At 43.7% G+C, this 16,103-nt stretch overlaps 1 protein-coding gene across 2 annotated transcripts; it reads left to right on the plus strand.

Annotated features, from left to right (window-relative positions):
- The first annotated feature begins 521 nt into the window (after positions 1 to 521).
- LOC123124175 (beta-1,2-xylosyltransferase XYXT1-like) lies at positions 522 to 4,905 on the plus strand. Of its 2 annotated transcripts, none has more exons than XM_044544841.1 (5): positions 522 to 738; positions 2,132 to 2,233; positions 2,677 to 2,787; positions 3,264 to 3,380; positions 3,469 to 4,905. In XM_044544841.1, exons 1-5 carry the CDS (start codon positions 582 to 584, stop codon positions 4,659 to 4,661), a joined length of 1,680 nt encoding a protein of 559 aa, XP_044400776.1. In that variant the 5' UTR covers positions 522 to 581; the 3' UTR covers positions 4,662 to 4,905. The 2 variants fall into 2 exon arrangements, with proteins under 2 accessions (XP_044400776.1, XP_044400777.1); XM_044544842.1 differs by having other exon boundaries at positions 537 to 738; positions 2,135 to 2,233.
- The last annotated feature ends 11,198 nt before the right edge of the window (positions 4,906 to 16,103 follow it).

Consider the following 16,103-nt stretch of genomic DNA (forward strand, 5'->3'; position numbering starts at 1 on the left):
TCGCTCTCCGGACTCTTACACAGTCGAAGCATACTATGATGTGATCTTCTTTACTCCAGATCAGACGCGCTTTAATGCGCGATGGTTAGTTTAATCCATGTTGACCCCGGCTGTCATTAATCCCATCACATGTGCATGCACGTACTCTAATGGCATCATTAACTGCGCTGGCGCTGATCGTCGAACTGGCGCTGTACTCTAAACCATTCTACTACTAGTAGTACTACTCCATCACACAGAATAAAGTTGCACTGAACGAGGACTTAATAAGACCAACTAGTCGGCAATAAGCCGGAGACTTGCAGAACGGGAGAGCTACTTAGGCAACGGCACGTAAGGATGAAGCTAGCTACTAGGTGCGTGTGGATCCATGTCCATGTGGTCTCACCGCCCAAGCCCTCCTAAACCCGTACGTGGCTAGTAGAACCACATGGATGGAAATGGCTATGGCTAGGTAGGCCAGCAAACTCACTGTATGAGTATATATAAATAGCCGTCCCATAAGTCGACACAGAGACAAATTTACAAGAGCTGAGGGAGAGAAGAGACGGAAGGCGAAGTGACCCACGACCAGGACGGCGATGGCTGCCGACTTGCCCTCATCGTCGTCGTCGTCGGGCGTGGCGAGAGCGCTGGCTCACCACCACCAGGCCGTGCTCGGATTCCTGCTCGGTCTCTTCGTCAGCCTCGTGCTCTACACCACGGTGTCCGGCCAGTTCCGATCCACGAGTACCATTGGTTAGTAGTAACCTTCTTCACTGCAGTAGTAACCTTCTCCTGTTATCTGTTCTCCGCGCGTTCACTTGCTAACGTTTCGTTCTCTTGATCGTACGTGGTCATAACATACTCGTACGTGTTACAGATAAAATATACATAGATATGTTTTAGTTTGTTTGTTCACTCATTTCAGTCTCTATGTATTCCCATTTAGTGATCTAAAACGTCTTATAGTATTTTTTTTGTTTTACGATCTTACAATATTTGTTTACAAAGGGAGTAGTTTATTTATATTAAAATGTCCAAATTGAAACATCTTATATTTGCTAACAGAGGCACTACTTGTTTTATGGTTATACTATGTATTGCTAATGTGTGTTTCGAGGCATATGCATGATGGTTAGATCATACTTTAGGAATGAGGAGAGGGCAGTGGAGATCGGACCTCAATTCTAGCACCCTTAAGTGAAGAAGAGTGTACGTATAATGCTAATTGTATCTTGGATTACTAAAAGTAAGTGGCATAGTTGTGCTCGGACTCTGGAGCCAGACGAAAATAGCATACGCTTCTTATTGGATGCCCAATAGACCACATACTCAGATACTCTCGCGGAGCCTAATGTTTCATTTGCTTCAGTTAAGGGTGCTAGAATTGAGGCCCGGTCTCCACTGTCCTCTCCTCATTAGATACACAATAAATATATCTTCATATTGTGTCTAGTATTTAGTATTGTAGTTGTTGATGGTGTCGAAAATCCATCTCTGCGCCCGAGCTCATCTGCACCCGCGCTGACGAAAAAAAATCAAAACAAATACTATAAAAATTCAAAAAATTCCAAAAAAACTTTGTCTCGTAGACAATTAGTTGCGCGAGACCCGCTCCAAATTTCAAGTCGTTTGGACATCTGAGCAGCTCTCAGCAAAAAGGACAAATTGGGGGTCTGTAAAAATGTTACTGTTCATGTACTGTTTTGATCCGATTTGTCTTTTTTGCTGAGAGCTGCTCAGAAGTCCAAATGACTTAAAATTTGAAGCGGGTCTCACGCATCAAATTGTCTACCATACAAAAAATTAGAATTTTTTGAATTTGTTTTGAAATTTTTATGAATTTTTTTCTAACCGGGTGCAGATGAGCCTGGGCACCTAAACGCCCTACTCGTGATGGTGTTTCCTATAAACATGGTCAACCTATGTACCATTTCAGCCCAGAAATTTTTTAGAGGTCTTCTTTTGGGGGATAGATGGAATACTAATTAAAGTTAACGTTGAGGAGTTCTGCCAAACAACAAGCTACAAGATTCACTCACAATGTTTATAGTCTCAAAATGACACCACATATTATTTATAAGATTTGTAATGTATATTTATTTACGAAATTCTTCACAATAATAGGCCGAGCGTAATGTATGTGCAGTAGTTCTGCAGTCCACGCAGGCCGAGCGTACCGGGCAAATTTCCATGACTTCTCCTCCTCCGGTGTCATCAGCGTCATCGGCTCCTAATAATTCTACTCAAGGTACACATATAATTACTACTACGCATCCGGTTATTACTCTGATTTAGCATGATTGTTTCTTAGGGACACACTACACACAAACAAGCATGTACACTCACTTTTACTATAAACATATGCAAGTATCCCTATCTCTATGAGCACCCATTTGCAATTGATGAGCGGTTAACATAACCGAGTCCTATCAAATGGCCAAACGCGTGAACTCCTTGATTAGCCCACAACACAGGTAGCTAGCTTATATATAGTGCTGCATCGTGATCAGCTGCTTAAATAGTAAACGCGCAATGGGGACGTGTCTACCATCTACGTGTAGCATAATACCTATGTAGCACATATGTTTAGGATCATACTGTTTTAGCAGGAGAGTACGATTATATACCAAATACATGCCATTAGATACATCATTAGACATACTTTCTTCATACTAACATTGATAATTGCAGTGCATGATCACATAGAAAATGGGCAGACTGGCGAGGTAATCAAGACGACGGGGAAAGAAGATCTCGAAGACAAGAACGTTGCACATGCAACCGACATGAATAACAAGACTGGTAACTCATCTTTTGCTTGTCTTGACATAATCATTTTCTCAATCCTATGGGGGTGTTTGGTTCAGAAGTGCTAGGACTTTTTCTAGTCCCAGGGACTAATCAAAAAAGACTCTCTAGTAGAGTCTTTTTCTAGTCCCTGTAGAAAAAGTCCCTCCCGTTTGGTTTCTAGGGACTTTTTAGGGACTTTTTCTAGTCTCTGGGACTAAAAAGTCCCTGAACCAAACACCCCCTATATATGCCCTATGAATAACAAATACAGTACTATCTAGCTAGCAAAAATGCTACACGCACGGGCTCATTACGGGGTTAGTGGGTGAGGCCCCTCTCTCCCTTTAATCCAATCACAGATTGACAACACAAACTCATCCTGTAATAGGCCCGTAATCGTCCGTTGATGTACCGTCTCTTCTCTAGCTAGTCTCATGCAGTTAATTTAACTACTGATTGACCGGCTTTTCATTAATTTTATAATTCAGGTAACGCGCAAGCAGATAAAATAGACCAGTTAGGCCAGCCAGCAAATAATGCTAGTGACAAGGGATATCTCATTCGGCAAGACGGCGGCGATGGGAATAATGGAAGCGTCAAACATGGTTAGCTTTGGAACCGCCACAAACTCAAATCCGTTAAAATATACACCATTTCATTTCTTTAACACCTCAATCGGCCGCATGCATGCAGGTGCTCCGGGAAAGCCCATCTGCGACTTGTCCGACCCCAGATATGACATCTGCGAGATCTCCGGCGACGCCCGTGCCATTGGTGTCAACCGTACCGTCCTATATGTCCCGCCCACCGAAGAGCGCGACACCAACGGCCAAGAATGGGCCATCAAAGACCAGTCCCGCAAGCAACTAGTGGACATCATCGAGGTGAATGTCAAGACCCTGAGCGCCGCCCAGTCCCTAGTGGCGCCGGAGTGCACCTCCCGGCACGCTGTCCCGGCCGTCGTGTTCGCCATGAATGGGCTTACATCCAACCCATGGCATGACTTCGGCGACGTCCTTATCCCGCTCTTCATCACCACCCGTGCCTACGACGGCGAGGTCCAGTTCCTCGTCACCGAGATCCAGTCGTGGTTCGTGGACAAGTACCGCCTCATCCTGACCAACCTGTCACGCTATGACATCGTCGACTTCAACAAGGACGCTGGTGTCCGGTGCTACCCGCACATCACAGTCGGACTCCGCAGCCACCGCGATCTTGGCATCGACCCGGCCCGCACACCGCGCAACTACACAATGCTGGACTTCCGGCTGTACATCCGGGACATCTTCTCGCTCCCACCGGACAGCCAAGGAACCCCGTACAAGGAGGCCAATAAGAAGAACGAAACTGACGGCATTGACGATGGCACGGAGAAACAAAAGCCGCGGCTCATGCTCATCAACCGCAGCGGGAACAGGAAGTTCGTCAACGTTCCGGAGATCTCCGCGGCGGTGCAGGCCGCCGGGTTCGAGGTGTTGGTCGAGGAGCCGAGCCGTGACGTGAGGCTGGAGGAGTTCTCCCGGGTGGTGGACTCGTGCGACGTGCTGATGGGCGCGCACGGGGCCGCGCTGACAAGCTTCTTCTTCCTCCGCACCGGCGCGGCCATGCTGCAGGTGGTGCCGTGGGGCGTGGACACCGCCATGCGGTACTTCGGCGTGCAGGCCAAGGAGATGATGCTGCAGGACGTCGAGTACAACATCGCCGCCGAGGAGAGCACGCTGTACGAAAAGTACGGCAAGGACCACCCGATGATCAGTGACCCGGAGTCGATACATAAGCAGGGGTGGGAGCTGACAAGGCAGTACTTCTGGCTGGAGCAAGACATCAGAATCAACACCACCAAATTTGCGTCCATGCTACACCAGCTGTTTCAGACGCTCGCGTAAAATTTATGTCTTGTTTGATGTTCATCTAATCTAGCCCACACCATGATGATCACTCAGAACCTCAGCACCTCCAACCCCAGCCCCTTGTTTCATTCATCATAGCACCGGCAACATTTACTTTCGGGTCTGTCTAAGACTCATCTAGATAGACATTGTTATGTCACATCAAGTGTTTTCACCCAATCCTTACTCTTTTTCTTTGTTTTGTTTGTTGTTGTTTTCACGTGCGCACAAAATACTATGTCGATGTTTATGTTGTCCTTCGAAATACCCGTAAGGGTACGAAAAGATTGGACTTTTATAGATCGCGGTTCTTTTGGCAAAACGATGAGAATAAAATAAAATATAGACCAGCTAAGTGGGATATATTGTGTAGGCCAAAGGACCAAGGGGGTTTGCGGATTGAAAATTTGGAGGTTAAGAACAAGTGCCTGCTCAGCAAATGGTTATATCGGCTATACTCTAAGGAGGAGAGGGTATGAATACAGTTATTGCAAAACAAATATCTACTCTGCAAGATTTTATCGCAAGTAACGGCACAGCCGAATGATCGATGCACCTTTTGAAAGAGATTGATGAGAACCAAGTAAGTAAAAAAAGCACAGAGCCACCACATTTAAGATGCGATTAGCGAATAAAACACCACTTTAGAAATCGTTGCATTTCTCATCGTACCAAAAATAAGTTTAACAGTGGTAAAAAAACACTTATGGTAGAAATAATGACTTTGATGATGTCATTAATTGGTCGAGCCGACGAAGGTGGCAGAAAAACACTCACGCAGAATCTCAACACCTCCACCCGAAAGTAAATGTTGACGGGGCTGAGTTGGCAGAAAAAAGGCGTCACTAGACACTTGGACTTGGTCTTCTTCTGCTTCCTTCTAAGAGCATGGTTAATAGTATAGCCAGCTGCTGGTTATATGGTCATGCCATATCATCTATAGTCAAGCTTATAGCCGGCGAATACAATAGTTGTATATAAATATGTGCTACTTTTTTGATACATGGCCCACCTTACTCTCTCACAACATGCCTAGGAGCCCGTGTTGCAGCCGGCTGGACTAGTCACAATGGGCAGTAACATAGACTAATAACATATGCATGTTACTAGTCTATGTTACTACCTCTATAGTGTGGAGTAACATATATGTGATAACATGCAACACTTCATTTATTCATATCAACAATTTTATCTAGATACTAGCACATATGCCCGTGCGTTGCAACGAGAGAGAAATAGTATGCATTTAAAGTTAGTGAGAATTATATGTGCATGCAAAAACCATGTGTGCACGTGAAAAAGCAACATTTAGCATCTCAGTTTCACCAGGTGTGTAGTAATCAATCCGCCATTTTTCCATTCTTTTATCGAGTGCATTTAAGAGTTTTGTTATGTCATCGTACGCGAGAGAAGGCCCATGAATTATTCAATCTACTTTTTCTTTCAATCGAGGAGATTTTAAGGTATGAAGTTTCTGCATATTGTAGGAAACATGAACCATTTTTAAAATCTGAACAGCTTTTTGAAAATTATGTACACTTTCAGAAAAACACGAATAAAAATTGAAACAGGAACATCTTTAAAAATTCACAAACATTTATTGAAAACGCAAACTTTTTTTATAAAAACATGAACATTATTTGAATTTGTGAATATTTTCTAGAACGGGAACATGTGTTGCAAATTAATAACATTTTTCGAAAATGTGTATCTTCTAATATTTTTTTTGAATTATGAAAGTTTCACGAAAACAAGAATATTTTTCAAATTTGGAGCATTTTTAAAATTTCATTTTATTTTTAGAAATCTCGTACAATTTTGAAAAACAATAAAGGTTTTTGAAAAGCTGCGAAACTTTTTTCAAGTTCCGAATATTTTTTAAAATAGCAACAAAATTTTGGAATTCTGAACATTTTGCATAATTTGATTTTTTTGAAATTCTGAATATTTTTGAGAATTTTGAATATATGAAATAAATTATATACGAAAAATAAACTAAGGTAAAAAAGTGATAGGGGAAGGAGAATAAAAATAGATGTAAACCGCAGAAAGAAAGAAAAATGGGACAAGCTATTATTGGTTGTCTTGTGAGAAGTTCCGACTATTTGTCGCCTTGCGCGGAAAATAGAATTTTCCCAGCTGCGTAAGCAGAAAAATAAATGGACTGGCTTTGTTGGCCCACAGAGTGCAGCCCACGTATGAAATTCTGGAAAAACCTTTTTTTCTAGCAGGCGAATGTAAAAAATTTAGTACCACCTCAAATAAAGAAATTTTTTTTTGAACGGATGAAAAAATTGGCGAAACGCAACTTGATTTATTAGTAGGTATAGATATAGATATAGATATGTGATGTTAATACCTATGTTAGGTAGTCTTAGTGGGCCGCTTCTCTTCTCTCTCCTCCTCTTTTTCTTCAACTCATCTAAAATATAATATTTAAAAGGTTACAGCCCGCTTACCTGGTTCTATTGTACTTGCTTTAATTTCTCTCTTCGTAGGCGTGGAGCCATTGAAGATGCGCCTTGTGCCGCTGCCATGCACTCGCCGACGCGCTGCCCCTCCGGCTCCGCGTCCCCGCCTCTGCGCGCGCCGTTCGTCGTCATGGCCCAGCACGGAGGCAGCCAGCGCAGGTCGCCCTCGTCCGCGGCCCCCGAGGCCGAGCAGCCAGAGGAGGCGCTCGCTCGCATCCTCCGTGCCGAGGCCGTCGTCTCCGGCATCCCCGACAAGCCCGCCGCGGTCTGGCCAGCACTCCACCCGCCGCTGGCCCCGTCGCCATGGCCCGTCCTAGCTGCGGCACTCTTCAAGGTGATGCTCTTGGAGGCAGGGAGGCCATACGGCGACGGAGCTCACGGAGCACACACACATGAGAAACACACACGGCGCATGATGGATTTGTGGCGAGCTCGGGTGGCGGGGACCAGCAGGACGGTGACGCGGATGCTCGTCTCCAACCTCAACTTTGGCTGGTGCCTGCCGAGGAGCACGTCTCCTCCGAGGCGTGGCCTGCGGCTGCTACCGCTGCGTGCCGGCCGGCCGCGCGGTGCGACACCTCCAGGTGCGGCCTCGACGCGGCCCCGTGCCTTTCTCCTCCGCTGGTGAGGCCTGCAGCTGCTTCCGCTGCGTGCCGGAGGACTCGGCCGGCGACGTGACGCGACTCGTCCTAGCAGCAGCTGCTTGGGATGGAGGAGCCCGGGTGCCTGCCTCGGCCGTGTGACACCACATGGCGTGCTGGAGTGTATCAGTGTAGGGGATGTATACAACAATGTGCACACATTGTGTTTGATAGAATGTCAAAGAGAGGAAGAAGAAGACCAAGTCAAAGTGTCTACGTGACACTTTTTTCTGTCAACTCAGCCTGACAGGTGGGCTCAACCTGACGTCATCAAAGTCATTAGTATTTATATTTACCGTCAGTGTTTTGTGTTATTGTCAAATTTTCCGCGTGGTGAGAAATGCAACGATTTCTAAAGTGGTGGTTTTTTGCTACTCGCACTGCAAATGTGGTGGTATGTTTTTACTCAAACTATGGTCGCCTTTTTTTAATAATGGTATGTTTATTTTTTGCTAGTCGCACTGCAAATGTGGTGGCATGCTTTTAACTCGGACTAGGTTTTGGGAGGATATTTGGCTTGGAGAGACACTTTTAGCCTTACAGTATCCAACACTTTTATAATATCGTACACAGTAAGGACGCATTTGTGAGCACAATATTGGGTTGGGTTCCCCTAAATATATAGTTCAGGAGAGCACTGGTTGGGAAAAGATGGGATCGATGTCTGTATTTAGTTCGAATGTTGATGGAGGTTAACTTGTCTAATGAGCCAGGTGCATTCCAAATGCACCCTAATGATGTATGTGGGCTTGATTAATACTAGGCCAATCCTCGGGTTTATTCATATCTAAAAAACAAAAGTACCTTTACAGATCAAAAAATCTATGTGGTTTGTAAATAAGGATGTGATTCTAACAAAGAATAATTTGGCAAAACGTATGTGGAAAGGAATTAAATGTTGTGAAAGTCTTATTTTGATCCCGAGCTCAAATGCACCCCGATGAACAGTAAAGTTAAAAAAATAGTAAAAGTATTCAGAAAATTCTGAAAAAAATTGTAAACTTTGACAAATATTTTGTATGCTTAATTTTAGCACTAAATGGCATCCGTGGAAGTCATGAAAAAAATATGTAATCCAAATTGTTTTCAAAACTAGCATTTTTTAGTATAGATTTTTTTTGCCATTTGCAAGCATACAAAAACATTTCTCAAAGCTTACCACCGAAAAATCAGAAATTTTTGAATTTTTCTACAGTTTTTTTTTCAATTTTATTGTTCATTTGAGCAGATACTCCATGTCAGTAAACATTGTTGTTTTTGTGACAGCGAGGAAAAGATTCAATATTTATTTATTACATGTCCACTAGCCAAGTTATTATGGAGAAGAATACATGTGTCCTTTAATGTATCTATGCCTGATAGTATCTCCAATCTGTTTGGTAACCGGCTAGATGAGGTACAACCTAATGCAATAGCATGAAATCACGTGGGAGTTTGTGCATTACTTTGGGATATTTGGAACTGCTGGAACGATTGTGTGCTTAACATGACAAATATCACAAAAAACTTGTAGGTTATCTATGGGCGTCTGGATAGATCCGTACATGGTTGTTACTACACCATACATAAGTGAGGGTGCTTATGGCCGTTGGATACAATTGATGGGAGTCGGTAGCACAAATTACAGGCATGATTGGTTTAGTGCCAAAAATTGGCATCCCAACATTCAAAAAATGCCAAATATCGGCTATTGTTTGGTTGGTTATCATGTTTATTTGCCAACCTCACAGGAAGTTGTTAATTTTTGGCAACTTTTGATATTGCCAAGTGTTAGCTTGCCAAGTATTGGCAATGCCAAATGTTGGCATCAAACCAATTATCCTCTACATACAGCCGATTAGAATGACGGTCCAATAATAGGGTAGGTCTTTAGACATGGTATTCAATAATGGCAATAGGATAGGTGTTTGATTACTTCATGCGTCTTTGGTGTTACCCGAAGTACGCGTCTAGAAAACACAAATGCTTGCAACTCGCGGTCGAATCTAGGACCTGGTCGATACGCAGTAAAGGGAACAGGTTCTTTGGGCATGCTTTATCGAGGTTAGTGTAGTCAACGCAGATACACCAGTACATGTTATTTTTACACACCAGCACGGGGTTAACGAGTCACTCCGGTTGCGCAACGTCTCTCATGAACCCGACAACTAGGATCTGAGCGATCTCCTGACCGATCGCTTGTCATTTTTCTCGAAACGCCGAAAGGCTTGTTTGGCTGGCGTGGCGTCCTTTCAGACGTTGAGGTTGTGTTGCGCAATTTTCATGGGGTCCCCTGGCTTATCGGCTGGCTTCCAGGCAAAGATGCCCTAATTTCTCTAAAGGAATTCCAAGAGTTCGGCTTCCTGTTCCTCGGGGAGGTCGCCTCCATTGATCATCGTTTTCTTTGGGTCCTCGGGGTGCACTTGGAACTTTTTGGTATCCTTGGTGGACTGGAACATCTGCCCTGGCCTCGGCATGACTGGAAGAGCTGTTGCCGACATGTCAATGGCTCTCTTGATATTCTTGGGCTCCACTAAGGGTAGCGCTGCCTCGACGAGCGTTATGTTGGCAACCTCCGCTTCGAGTGCCTTGTCGGGGCTGTCGTGGACAATGATTATTGTGTCGTTTGGGCCCGGAATTTTGAGCTGGAGGTATGTGTAGGGTGGTAATGCCATGAACATGATGTAGGTCGGCCTGTCGAGGATCGCATTGTAGCCGGTTTGAAACTGGACGGCCTCGAACTAGATTATTTATGACCTGAAGTTTTCTTCGTCACCGAAGACGACATCTGGCTCGAGCCGCCCAATGGGGCGAATTGGCCTGCCTCATATGAAGCCGTGGAAGATGGTCGGTGAGTGCTGGAGGCTGAACAAGGAGGCCCCCATCTTAGCTAGGGTGTACGAGGAAATTATGTTGAGACAGTTGCCGCCGTTCATCAGGACTCGTGGGAGGCAAAAGCCCCCAGCGATTGGATCTACCACCGGGGCAAACTTGTCAGGATGGGAGACGTAGATCAGACGCATGATACGTCTCCAACGTATCTATAATTTTTAATTGTTCCATGCTGTTATATGATCAATCTTGGATGTTTTATATACATTTACTAGCAACTTTATATCATTTTTTGGGACTGATCTATTGACATAGTGCCCAGTGCCAGTTGCTGTCTTTTTGCTTGTTTTTGTACTTTGCAGAATATCAATACCAAACGAAGTCCAAATGCCACGAAACATTTTGGAGATTTCTTCCTGGCAAGAAGACACCCAGGAAGCTTCTGGAGGGCACGAGGGGATGCTTGTGGGGCCCACTAGGCACCAGGGCACGCCAGGGGCCTCCGGCGCGTCCTAGTGGCTATTGGGGCCCACGGGCACCCCCTTGACCTATCTCCGCCCTCTATAAATACTCTAAAATCCCAAAAACCCTAGGGGAGTCGACGAAATACTTTTTTCGCCGCCGCAAGTTCCAGAACCACGAGATCCAATCTAGAGGCCTTTTCCGGCACTCTGCCGAAGGGGGCAACGATCACGGAGGGTTACTTTATCATCCTTGTTGCCCCTCTGATGATGCTGGGTAGTTTACCACAGACCTACGGGTCCGTAGTTAGTAGCGATGGCTTCTTCTCTCTTTTTGATCTGCAATACAATGTTCTCCATGATGTTCGCGGAGATCTATTTGATGTAACTCTTTTTTGCAGTGTGTTTGTTGGGATCCGATGAATTTTGAGTTTATGATTAGTTCTATCCATGAATATTTTTGAGTATTTGCTGAACTCTTTTATGCATGATTTTTATAGCCTCGTATTTCTTCTCCGATTTATTGGTTTGGTTTGGCCAACTAGATTGATTTATCTTGCCATGGGAAGAGGTGTTTTGTGATGGGTTCGATCTTGCGGTGCTCAATCTCATTGACAGAAAGAGACATGGCATGCATGTATTTTTGCTATTAAGGGTAAAAAGATGGGGTTTATTCATACGTGAGTTTATCTTGTCTACATCATGTCATCGTTCTTATTGCATTACTCTGTTTTTCCATGAATTTAATACACTAGATGCATGCTGGATAGCGGTTGATGTGTGGAGTAATAGTAGTAGATGCAGAATCATTTCGGTCTACCAACTTGGACGTGATGCCTATATACATGATCATTGCCTTGGATATCGTCATAATTATTCGCTTTTCTATCAATTACCCAACAGTAATTTGTTTACCCACCGTATGCTATTTTCTCAAGAGAAGCCTCTAGTGAAAACTATGGCCCCTGATCTATTTCCTATCATATTAAAACCAAAAATACCTTGCTGCAATTTTATTTTAATTAGTTTTTGTTTAAGTTAGATCTATTTAGCAAATCTCATACAATTTAATCTATCTCAATACCGTTGAGGGATTGACAACCCCTTCACGCGTTGGGTTGCAAATATTTGTTGTTTGTGTGCAGGTGTTGTTTACATAGTGTTGCTTGGTTCTCCTACTGGATTGATAACCTTGGTTTCATAACTGAGGAAAATACTTACTTTTGTTGTGTTGCATCATCCTCTCCTCTTCGGAGAAATACCAACGTAGATTACAAGCAATCAGGAAGAATTTCTGGCGATGTTGCCGGGGAGACATTGATACCTTCATTTTGCATCATGTTTTCCTACTGTTATTTACGATGTTTTTATGCATAATAATGCTTTTTGGAGTAATTCTAATGCCTTTTATCTCATAATACGCAAGGTTCACACAAAGAGGGAGAATACCGGCAGCTGGAATTCTGGACCTGAAAAAGCTACATCAGACCACCTATTCTGCACATCTCCAAATGAGCTGAAACTTCACGAAGATTTTTTGTGAAATATATAAGAATTATTGGAGCTAATAAGTACCTTAGGGGGCCCACCAGGTGGGCACAACCCACCCGGGCACGCCAGGGAGCCCAAGCGCGCCCTGGTGGGTCGTGCCCTCCGCGGCCCACCTCCGGTGCCCCTCTTTTGGTAAATAAGTCATTTTGACCTAGAAAAAAAATAAGGAGAGGACCTTCGAGATGAAGCGCCGGCTTCTCGAGGCGGAACTTGGGAAGGAGCACTTTTGCCCTCCGGTGGAGCGATTCCGCCGGGGAACTTCCCTCCCGGATGGGGAAATCATCGTCATCATCATCACCAACAACTCTCCCATCTTAGGGAGGGCAATCTCCATCAACATCTTCAACAGCACCATCTCCTCTCAAACCCTAGTTCATCTCTTGTGTTCAATCTTTGTATCGGAACTATAGATTGGTGCTTGTGGGTGACTAGTAGTGCTCAAACCGATGCAACAAATGCAATGCAAGGTCAAGCAACAAATTCTCAACTCACTCTCTCAATCTCACAAGATGCACTCTCGAAAGTAGGAAATTGAAGAGAGGGGATGCGATGGATAGGATCAAAAAAATGGCTCACAAATCCATCCACAAATCCCCCTTCACATAGAGGGGAGATGGGGCTTTGGGAGAGGTGGTAAGAGGCTCAAAATGGTGTTAGAGAAGTGTATGAACAGCCCCCCAACCGGTGGGAGGGAGGAGCCCTTAAATAGCCAAAACCCAAAACTAGCCATTGGGGCTCAACGGGCAGTTCCTGGACACCCCGTGCCCATGGGGGTTTGTACCTGATACGTCTCCAACGTATCTATAATTTTTGATTGTTCCATGCTGTTTTATTATCAATCTTTGATGTTTTATAATCATTTTATAGTCATTTAATATCATTTTTTGGGACTAACCTATTGGCATAGTGCCAAGTGCCAGTTGCTGTTTTTTCCATGTTTTTTACATCGCAAGAAATCAATATCAAACAGAGTCCAAATGCCACGAAACTCCATGATGATTTTTTATGGGCCAGAAGGAAGGCAATGGGCCCTGGTTGCACCTGGGGGTGCCCCGAGGGGGGTACAACCCACCAGGGCACGCCAGGAGGCCCAGGCGCGCCCTGGTGGGTTGTGCCCACCTCAGGTGCCCCCCGGATGCCTCTTTGCTCTATAAATACCCTAAAATCCCAGAACCCTAGAAGCATCGACGAAATATTCATCCAGCCGCCGCAGAGTCCAGAACCACCAGATCCAATCTCGACACCATCACGGAGGGGTTCACCACTTCCGTTGGTGCCTCTCCGATGATGCGTGAGTAGTTCTTTGTAGACCTTCGGGTCCGTAGTTAGTAGCTAGATGACTTTTTCTCTCTCGCTGAATTCTCAATACAATGGTCTCTTGGAGATCCAGATGATGTAACTCTTTTTGCGGTGTGTTTGTTGAGATATGATGAACTTCGAGTTTATGATCAGTTATATATTTTTATATCCATGAAAGTTATTTGAGTTTCTTTGATCTCTTATATGCATGATCTCTTATATGCATGATCTCTTATAGCCTCGTATTTCTTCTCCAATATTTGGGTTTTGTTTGGCCAACTTGATCTATTTACCTTGCAATGGGAAGAGGTGCCCGGTAGTGGGTTCAATCTTACAGCGCTTGATCCCAGTGACAGAAGGGGAACCGACACGTATGTATCGTTGTTACTAAGGATAAAAAGACAAGATCTATATCCACCGCCATATAGATAAACGGATCTTGTCTACATCATGTCATCGTTCTTATTGCATTACTCCATTTTTCCATGAACTTAATACAGTAGATGCATGCTGGATAGCGGTCGATGTGTGGATTAATAGTAGTAGATGCAGGCATGAGTCGGTCTACTAATCTTCGACGTGATGCCTATTTAATGATCATTGCCTGGATATCGTCATGATTATTTGAAGTTCTATCAATTGCCCAACAATAATTTGTTTACCCACCATTTACTATTTTTCTCGAGAGAAGCCACTAGTGAAACCTACGGCCCCCGGGTCTTCTTCCTCATATATTTGCCTTGCGATCTACTTTTCCTTTCCGTTTTTATTCAGATCTATTAAACCAAAAATACATTGCTGCATTTTATTTTATTTGCGATCTATTATTTCAATATATTACAATTTTCTCCTGTCTCCTAGCCATTTTTGGTGCCGTTACCCGAAAGGGATTGACAACCCCTTTAACACGTCGGGTTGCGACTGGCTGTTATTTGTGTGCAAGGGCTGTTTACGTTTTGTTGCTTGGTTCTCCTACTGGTTCGATACCTTGGTTTCATTACTAAGGGAAATACCTACCGTTGCTGTGCTACATCATCCTCTCCTATTGGGGGAAATACCGACGTAGTCTTAGAAAACATCATCAAGGGAATTTCTGGCGCCGTTGCCGGGGAGGATCTTCAACATAACCAGTTTCCTAATCACAAATCCCATCTCCTCGCAATTTACATTATTTGCCATTTGCCTCTCGTTTTCCTCTCCCCCACTTCACAAAAATTTTCCGTTTTATTCGCCTCTCTTTTTCCGTTCGCCGTTTTCTTGCCGGATCTGTTTTTGAGTGCGATCTTGTTGTGTGGTCATCATGACTCAAGAGAACACCAAATTATGTGATTTCTCAAATACCAACAACAATGATTTTATGGCACTCCGCTTGCTCCTCCCGCCCCTAGTGCGGAGACTTGTGATATTAATACCGTTTTGCTGAATCTTGTTATGAAAGACCAATTTTCTGGTACTCCTAATAATACCTTCATGGAATTATGCGATATGCAAAATAAAAAAGATGTGGACAATGATGTGGTCAAGATGAAATTATTTCCGTTTCCTTTGCGTGATTCTGCGAAAATTTGGTTCTCTTCTTTGCCTCGCAATAGTATCGATTCTTGGAACAAGTGCAAAGATGCTTTTATCACTAAGTATTTTCCTCCCGCAAAAAATATTTCCCTTAGAACCCAGATCATGAATTTCAAGCAACTTGAACATGAGCATGTTGCACAATCTTGGGAAAGGATGAAAATGATGCTAAGGAATTGCCCAACTCATGGGTTAAATCTTTGGATGATCATACAAAATTTTTATGCAGGGTTGAATTTTGTCTCTCATAATCTTTTAGATTCCGCCGCCGGTGGTACTTTTATGGAAATTACTTCGGGTGAATCCACCAAATTGCTTGATAATATCATGGCAAATTATTCACAATGGCATACCGAAAGAGCTCCTACTAGTAAAAAAGTTAATTCGGTTGAAGAAATTTCTTCTTTGAGTGATAAAGTTGATGCTCTTATGAAATTGGTTGCTAGTAAAAGTGCTCCTATTGATTTTAATGATATGCCTTTGTCTACTTTGATTGAGCAAAATAGTGATGCCATTGATGTGAATTATATCTCTCGCAATAATTTCAATAATAATGCTTATAGAGGTAATTTTAGTCCTAGGCCTTTTCCTAGTAATTCCTCTAATAATTATGGTAATTCCTATGGGAATCAA

This window comes from Triticum aestivum, chromosome 5D (genome assembly GCF_018294505.1).
Source record: "Triticum aestivum cultivar Chinese Spring chromosome 5D, IWGSC CS RefSeq v2.1, whole genome shotgun sequence".
In the NCBI taxonomy this organism is placed as follows: Eukaryota; Viridiplantae; Streptophyta; class Magnoliopsida; order Poales; family Poaceae; genus Triticum; species Triticum aestivum.

Excerpts from the sequence above, each read along its gene's own strand:
- LOC123124175 (XM_044544841.1), top strand. The coding sequence starts at position 582 with ATGGCTGCCGACTTGCCCTCATCGTCGTCGTCGTCGGGCGTGGCGAGA. Across the intron at positions 2,234-2,676 it reads TCCTAATAATTCTACTCAAG|TGCATGATCACATAGAAAAT; the intron begins GTACACATATAA and ends TGATAATTGCAG. Across the intron at positions 2,788-3,263 it reads CGACATGAATAACAAGACTG|GTAACGCGCAAGCAGATAAA; the intron begins GTAACTCATCTT and ends TTTATAATTCAG.